The sequence below is a fragment of the Chanodichthys erythropterus genome, chromosome 7 (genome assembly GCF_024489055.1).
Source record: "Chanodichthys erythropterus isolate Z2021 chromosome 7, ASM2448905v1, whole genome shotgun sequence".
NCBI lineage: Eukaryota > Metazoa > Chordata > Actinopteri > Cypriniformes > Xenocyprididae > Chanodichthys > Chanodichthys erythropterus.
Genome location: NC_090227.1, coordinates 42,158,220 through 42,167,099, shown reverse-complemented (window position 1 = coordinate 42,167,099; position 8,880 = coordinate 42,158,220). Strand labels below are relative to the sequence as shown.

The window sequence follows — 8,880 nt, the reverse complement described above, 5'->3', positions numbered from 1 at the left end:
ATGAATTCGCCCTGTATTATTTACATATATTTTACAAGCAATTGGAAAATGATCACTTCCAACTGTGTTCTCACTGTTTGCTTTCCATTCAGCCATTCCATTTGATATCAATGTTAAATCTATACATGATACCATATTCTCTGTTATATTAAACCTTCTCCTGTGTTCACTAATACTCTATCATCCATAAATTGTTCTACTTCCCTATTGTGATCTGTATTTTATTCCCCCATAACAAGTTATGAGTATTAAAATCACCACACCATAATTCCTTGTTTCTTTTTTCAATCTTACACAAATTATAAAAATTATATATTACAATTTGATTCTACTCTAAAATATATACTTTACCATGACACATTCAATGTACTTAACTTAAAGGTCCCCTAGAACATGTTTTTAAAAGATGTAATATAAGTATAAGTCTCCTGAATGTGTCTGTTAAGTTTCAGCTCAAAGTACCCCATAGATTTTTTTTAATACATTTTTTTAACTGCCTATTTTGGGGCATCATTAACAATGCACTGATTTACACTCGACGCCGCCCCTTTAAATCATGTGTTCCCTGCCACACGAGCTCTCGACTATATTACAGCACATTTACAAAGTTCACACAGCTAATATAACCCTCAAATGGATCTTTACAAGATGTTCGTCATGCATGCTGTATGCATGCTTCGAATTATGTGAGTAAAGTATTTATTTTGATGTTTATATTTGATTCTCTATGAGTTTGAGGCTGTGCTCTGTGGCTAACGGCTAATGCTACACTGTTGGAGAGATTTATAAAGAATGTGTTGTGTTTATGAATTATACAGACTGCAAGTGTTTAAAAATGATGGCATGCATATGCAAATATTGGGGCGTACACCCCGACTGTTACGTAACAGTCTGTGTTATGTTATGTCTTTTTTAAAAGTGCTACAGAGAATGTTTTGTTTTATACATTTTTACAATATTACTTGAAACTGTCTTTACTAACTGATAAAAGACTATTTATTAGGTGCACTGAAAGGAATAATATTATTATACATCATCTGTGCACGAGGTAGGGCCTTAAAAACTTCAGCCAATCGTTTACGCGATCATCTCGTAAACGATTGGCCCTCTGGCTTGTCAATCACTGCCGTGACGTTCCTTGTGAGAGACGAGCGCGGCTGCGCGCTCCAGTAACTTTCCACACTCCACAGGCGCCGCATGCAATAGTTTTTGTCAGGAGACAGGAGTAACAACTGCAGATTATGAGTTACCTGCGGTGAGTCCGACATAATGAATCCACTAAGTGTGTGCGCGGCTTTAAGTCGACGATTTTTACAAGTGTAAGGCCGGTTATGAATGTAAATTGATAACACAGCGAATGCCGGTGGTAAACAAACACTCATGTTCCAATACTCGTGCACGAGTTTTGGGAGGCGTTCCCTCGAAATGAGCTGTGAAGGAGGGGGGTTGTTCTTATGCATGCGATCATTTCAAAAACTCAGTCTACGAAAAGATCCTCTGTACCACCTTTAAGATGAGATTAGGTGCTGATAAGTTCAGCTGTTTTTTAGCACACTAATGTTTACATTCAAACTCCTATTTCTGTGTTCCTTGAGTCTTGTGTGATTTTGTCCCTTACCTCTTTATTTAAGCAGCAATGACACCTTTTTCTTTTAGAAATTATTTGCCGCAGTTATCACTGTAAAGCTGCTTTGACACAATCTGCATTGTAAAAAACTCTATATAAATAAAGGTGACTTGACATTACAACTTTACTTGACATTAACAACTCCTTTTATATTTTCATGAATTTTATCATTGGTTATATATGTTGGAATTAGATTGAATTCCATAGATTACCCCTTCTCAACCTTACTCCAGTCTCTGACCTGCGGCTCGTGACGACACATCGATGTCCTAAGACACGAAACGAGCCGTTGTCAGAGCACGATCAGACTTTACTAAGCGAGTGCTGAACGCAGTTGGACATAGTGGTGTTTTGGGGTAAAACATGATATAAATACTGTTCGGTTTCTCACACAAACCGATCGTTTTGTCTCTTAGGACATCAATGTGTCGTCACGAGCTGCAGGGTTTAATTTGGATTTGTCTGTGCATGTTTTTTTATTCTTATAGACAAAGTTCCCATTGACATGCATTATACGACTGACAGACCACAACTTTTGGAGTTAAATATCATCATTTGTGTTCTACTGAAGAAACAAAGTCATGCCCTGGGGGTAAGCAGATAAACATCACATTTTATTCATCTATATGCACGAGACATCTTTCAAAGGAAGTGTTTTAAGATGCATAAGAGATGCAACCAGAGCAAAAGCAAACTTTGGGGCAAAGACAAAAAAATTAGTTTTGCTTCCTGTTTTTTTTTAATTTATATTCCTGTTTTGTGATTCCCTGTTCCCCTGATCTTGTCTTATGATCTTTGTTTTAAGTTTTAACTGCTTTCAAGTGTGTCTTGTTTGGTTAGTCCATGTGTGTAAAGCCCTCTCGTTTCCACTGTCAGCTTGTCTGTCAGATGTGTTTGTGTAAACCTGCTGTAAGAGAGTTTCCTGTTTGTCAAGTCAAGTCTTGTGTATTTTTGTATATGATGTGATAGTTGTCAGGGTCATGGTCTGTTTCATCTTAGGTGTGTTCATTGTGTTTAGTTGCTGTTTTCCTTTGACCTATGCTGTGTTCAAAATCGCCCCTATACCCTCATTCACTACATCCTACATTAATCCACTAATATAGTTCACTTGAGGCAGTGAATGAAACGAGTGAGTGAATGCTGGAAGGGCTGCTGCTTTTACATAGTTTATGCTTGCAGAAGTTGCTGGTGGGACAAAAGGTAGAGACATTTCAACCGAGGGGGATAACTCCCCCCCATTCAACCTCAAACACCACCCCCAGACCGATATATATAGACACACACACACACACACACACACACACACACACACACACACACACACACACATATATATATATATATATTTATGTGTGTGGCTTAATGACCAAGGGAAAATGTGTGTCCCATGGCCAAACCAGTTGAGAACCACTGGTCTGGGGGGAAATAAGATTTAAAAATATATATATTTATTTATATAGACATGAACATAAAAATATTTGACTGGTAAATGTGACTGGCTGATTAGTAAAAGCTGGTCACTCACACAGATGAACTGAATGCATCTGAATTGCATTTTGAAGTCCTCTGAATAAAGGGATGTGGTTTGTGGGCAGCTATACAATTGCGGATACGTGACAGAGCTATGAAGGGTACTTCACATGCAGATCTCACCGACATGCAATCAAAATAAGGTTTTGCTTTAAACCTTGATGGACCATAAATGTTTTAAGTACTTAAGAATAATGTTTGTCAGTAAATGGTTTTCTTTGATTCTGCTCATTTTGTGTGGTAAGTCTTCTTGTTCAGTTTGTGTCGTTGTTCGTTATAAAAGACACTTTATTCCACTCTTGCTCTCCAGGTGCTCTTACTGGTGCTGAGAAAGATGAAATCAAGACAATATCAGTGATGAAGGGAGATTCTGTAACTTTACTTACTGGTGTTAGTGAAATTAACAGAGATATACAGATACTGTGGCTATATGGACTTGAGGATGCAGACACTCTCATTGCTGAAATCTATAAGATGAGCATCTCTATATATGACAGTTATGAGGGGATTGACGGATTGCAGATGGATCAGCAGACTGGATCTCTCACCATCAGGAACATCACAATCACTCACTCAGGACTCTATACGGCACAGATTATGACCGCAATGGCCACATATAAAAGATTCAAGGTTATTGTCTATGGTGAGTTTCAGTCTTTATTCTTATGTAGGCCTACTGCAATTTTTGAACAAAATTTATTAAAATGACAAAAATATATTGGTAAATGATAAAAAAAATAGATTTATATAAATGTATTTTTAAACTATTTATTTGTTGTGATATATGGTTATTTTGAAGCACCGGTCACATTGCCTGTCATTGAAAGCAGTGAGTGTCAGATATCTGGTGAGTAATGCAAGTATTTTTGCAATAGTTTATTTCCATACAATTCCAATTTTTGCTGAATATATGGCATGTGTTTCTGTGAATATTATCAAATCGTGACAATGGTGTAGCGTACTACTGATTGTTAATTAATCAATTCTGTTTACTTAATTTTTTTTAAATATTAGGCAGTATTTTTAGCTTTTAATGTTTAATTGCTAAATAATTATTTTGTTTAATCAGAGCATCTGAACTCTTTGTCATTTGCTGTTTAGACAGTACAGAACTTACAAACTCCTGTAGGGTTGTGTTAAAGTTAAGAATGTGGGTTTGTAATAAGGCTGTATCATGTGAGATCTGTTCAAACACCAAACAATGTCTTCTTGGCAATTCCTCTTTGAGCACTCTGGTATGTTGCCTGTTGACTGAAAGTTATTTTGAGACTCAAAAGCAACCTCATTGTTCCACTAGTGTTGCAGAAATGTGCCACCGCTTGTTTTGGGATTTCCTGTGAGGTCTGTACACTAAAGTGTTCATCTGAAAATGGACCAGGAGTCTCTCTGTCATGGTATAAAGGGAGCAAAAGACTGAATCAGACCATCAGCCCTGAGCTTAACGTCAATCTCTCTCTCACACTGGAGATAAAAGAGAGAAACAGTGACGTGTATCATTGTGTGGCTGCTAATCCAGTCAGCAACCAGACAACACAATTCAGCTTCCAGGAACACTGCCCACCATATACAGGTTAAGTTCTCTATTATATAGTAATATTTTGTCTTTACTAACAAAAATAATGTTTCCCTTAATTGCTCTGATATAAATGCATCTAAATCAACATTAAATGTACTTCATTGTGGTTTCATTGTGTGCTGTATTTAGCAAATAACCCAGGTGGGAAAAAAGTACATTTCTATAATGTACTTAAAGTGCTCTATTTTCGTGCACTACTTTTGTACTTAATATACTAAGATCTTAAGAACATCTAAGTGTACTCAACTGTGCTATTTTGAGACAGCATGAAATATGAACTAAAATGTGCTTTTAATATAATCTCTGTATTTAAAAAATGTACTTAGATACTACTTATAGAACATTTGAACCCATAGTGTACTACAAGTGGTAGTACGGTTGAGTACATTGAGATGTTCTTAAGATGAAGTAGTACTAAAGAAGAATTTTTAGTATATTAAGTACAGAATTAGTGCATGAAAATAGAGCACTTTAAGTACATTATTGAAATGTACTTTTTTCACCTGGGAAATATTAAAAAATAATGATGATAGTGAAATTTTTAGTTTGGAGGATAACATTATTTTTAAAAGTTTTTTTTAAACTAGTTATTTGTAACCAACATACAATCTGCTAGAGAACATTTGACCAATTATGCTTAAGTCGACAACGAATGTGGTCATGTTAACATGGAAACTCATTTTCTTTTATCAGATTAAAGTCATAAATTAAGCTTAAACTCTTACCCCGATTTCATGCAGTATGTAAACACATTAACTTGCTTTCTATCAGCTTATTGAAGTGCACGTGTCATAGGCCTATGTAACAGAAACACATCCTTAGTGCAGATTTAAACGCGTCCACATAGCGAGCGTTTTGCAGGAAAGGAAGAAGGAAATATCACAAACTCACACTTTTTCATGACCCAGAAAATGATAAACATTTGTTCTCATCTTGTGAAGCAGATGTAGAAGTGGTTCAGTCAAAACGCTGCATCTGTATGAGAGAATAATGAGCCGTAAGTTTCCGGCTGACATGTTGCAAACTTTATTTATCATCCATCCCAACTGACATAACATGGAATCAGATGAGTCTGCTCCATATCTTGGAGTCAGATATGCAAATGAGTTTGCTTGTTAGGATACTGGTTTGCATGTAAACGGGGAAAACTGGTTATTTCAATAAGCTGATATTTGTGAGTTATCAGCTTACTGGGGTGCATGTAAACATACTCAAATGAGATAGGCAACTGACCCTTTGACAACTAACTGCTTCTTTGATAATCATTAATGAGGGCATGTTTTCAGGACAACAGTGTACCAAAAAACTGTTTTTTCTTTGTACAGATGACAACATTATCAAAACTTCACACGGATCCGCAAAATTGACTGTATTACACATGCCAGACAAGTAGATAATGATGTCACTTGGTAAAGAAAGACTACGCACCTCCGCATATGCATTCTTTTACAGATCCTCGCACATGCCTATCCACCTTATTTTTACAGTTTACTGCACTTTGATTTTCTTCTCGTTATTTCCCTATAGCGGCTAATAAGTCAGAAGTCTCACACATTCACAGAAAACGCCGTACTTCCAGGTTGAAAAATGAAGTGGATAGACTTAACAGGAAATATGCATGCACATGCCGTCACCTTTTTCACAGATTCACGTTTTTGCAGTTTTCACGGATATGACAACTTGCACTTTGTATTCAAAAGTTTCCTTTTTCAGGCCACCAAAATGCCATTGTCCTGTAAAATGAACAGCCAAACGCATAAAAAGTTTTTTGTTGAAAATGGTGCTGCATAAACAGCCACTCAGAAAATACACTGATCAGCCACAACACTAAAACCACTGACAGATGAAGTGAATATCACTGATTATATCACTACAATGACACCTGTGAAGGGGTAAGATATATTAGGCAGCAAATGAATGGTCAATTTAATTTTCATGTTGGAAGAAGGGAAAATGCTAAAAGTGATTCTGTCAAGTGTCAAATAGTGGCTTGATGACTGGGTCAGAGCATTTCAGCAGCTCTTGTGGGGTGTTCCTGGTATGCAATGGTTAGTTACCAAAGGTGGTGCAAGGAAGGATGACTGGTGAACTGGCGTTAGGGTCATGGATGCCCAAAACTCATTGATGCATTGATGGGGGAGATAAGGCTCAGATCACACAGAAGAGACAGTGTAGCTGAAATTGCTGAATTCCTGATAGAAAGGTGTCACAACACACAGTGCATCGCACCCTGCAAGCATGCCCCTGCAGGCTTTTTGCAGGCACAGTGGGCAAGGGCCAGCCCACACCAAACCTAAACAGGCCCAGTGCAGGGTTACCCAGGTGGGATCCACATTAAGCCTATTTGGGCCCAGAGCAAAAATCATGAAAGCAAAAGTGCCCTTTTCGGTCACATCAAGGTGCCCGGAAGGCGATTTCAGAACACGATTTCTACGGAGGTTTGTGAACACCACTGTTCCTGTTGACAGTCCTCATGCATTAAAATGCTGTCGTATTTGCAATGCTTTGACCGTTCTCTGTAGATCCCGCCTTCCCGCAAGCCACGATTGGTCGATTATGTACAATCCCTGCATGCTATTGGTCAAGTTACATTTAGTTAATACCTTCAACAAGTATGAAAACAAAGCCAAAACTGGGACATTTTAGGTAATTTAGAAATATTGGCCAGGACATGTCTGGGGGGAAAAAAGGACATACGGTCACCCTAGTACAGGTTCCCCTGGTCTGATGAGTCCTGCTTTCCTTTACATCATGTGGACAGTAGTGTTTGTGTGTGCTGTTTACCTGGGGAAGTGATGGCACCAGGATCACTGTGGGATGACGACAAGATGGTGGAGGGAGTGTGATGCTCTGGGCAATGTTCTGCTGGGAAACCCTGGGTCCAGCCTTTCATTTGGACATAAATTTGACACCTAAGCATTGTTGCAAACCAGGTCCACCCCTTCATGACAATGGTTTTCCCTGATGGAAGTGGCCTCTTTCAGCAGGATAATGCCACACTGTTCAGGAATGGTTTGAAGAACATGAAAAAATGGCCTCCAAATTCCCCAGATCTCAGTCTGATTGAGCAGACTTGAGCAAACACACATCATTCAGCTGATTAAGATCATTAGGAGCACTTGATAATTACAGACAGGATCAGGGTTGGAGATGAACTCTGCAGGCAAGTAAATCTCCAAGAGCGGGAGTGGGCACCCCTGATCTGTGGGAATTGCTGGATCAACAAGTTCGATCCACAGTTGCTCCACCTCTTGCTGGTCTTAAAGGATCTGCAAATGCCTTTGTGCCAGATAGCACAACACACCTTCAGAGGTTTTGTGAATCCTGTGTCTTGGCACATCAGAGCTGTTTTTGCAGCATGACCTACATGATATTATTAGGCAGGTGGTTTTAATGATGTGGCTGATCAGTGGAAATTGTAGTCAAATGCTGTTATTTGAGGTCAGAAATATTTAACATCTCAAATAGAAATCTATTTGTACTATTTAGGTTTTTAATCCCTTCATTCAACAGAGCAGGTAACCTTCTTACACGTTATTGTAGTTTACACAGAGATGATAACAATATCATTTTCAAAAACTTGCACTTTGAAACATTTTCTAAAGTTTTCTTTTTCAGGCCCCCAAAATACAGTTGTCGTTTAAATAAATGGTCAAATGCATAAAAAAATTCTGTTGTTAGTTGAAAACGCTATCTTGTAAACACCCACTTTGTTTCCACAGATTCCAGTCACTCTTGTGGTTTTACTGAAGCTGTGATCCGATTGGTTATCTCTGCTCTGGTGGGCGTGGCTACTGTTGCTGTGCTGGTTTATGACTTCAGATCTTGAAGAGGAGTTGATGCCAGTCCCCAATGAATGTCTGAGTGAAATGTGTAACATTAAATAAACTGCTCACAATAATAATGTAGTGTAGCATTACTGTGTTTTTCTGCAGATATGTGGATGTAAATAAATTGTATATTTTCCATACATTTCACAGCTCTAAAGATCAATGTGTGTGTGTTTTTGCTACTGGAGAGTATAAACATGATCAAACCTAATACTGTGGCCTGAACAATAACCACAGTGAATCATGTGAGCAGTCAGTCAAGAATATTTTTTGCCTTGGAAATCAGGTTTTTTTTACACATCCTCTTTCACTAACTC

The 8,880-nt window shown here is 38.0% G+C and overlaps 1 protein-coding gene across 2 annotated transcripts; it reads left to right on the top strand.

Moving 5' to 3' along the window:
* Positions 1-3,514: 3,514 nt before the first annotated feature.
* LOC137022972 (hepatic and glial cell adhesion molecule-like) lies at positions 3,515-8,617 on the top strand. 2 transcript variants are annotated; one of them, XM_067389454.1, is made up of 4 exons: positions 3,515-3,800; positions 4,305-4,315; positions 4,499-4,727; positions 8,456-8,617. In XM_067389454.1, the coding sequence occupies exons 1-4, from the start codon at positions 3,515-3,517 to the stop codon at positions 8,560-8,562; spliced, it is 633 nt and encodes a 210-aa protein (XP_067245555.1). In that variant the 3' UTR covers positions 8,563-8,617. The 2 variants fall into 2 exon arrangements, with proteins under 2 accessions (XP_067245555.1, XP_067245554.1); XM_067389453.1 differs by lacking the exon at positions 4,305-4,315 and adding an exon at positions 3,957-3,992 and having other exon boundaries at positions 4,455-4,727.
* Positions 8,618-8,880: the final 263 nt, after the last annotated feature.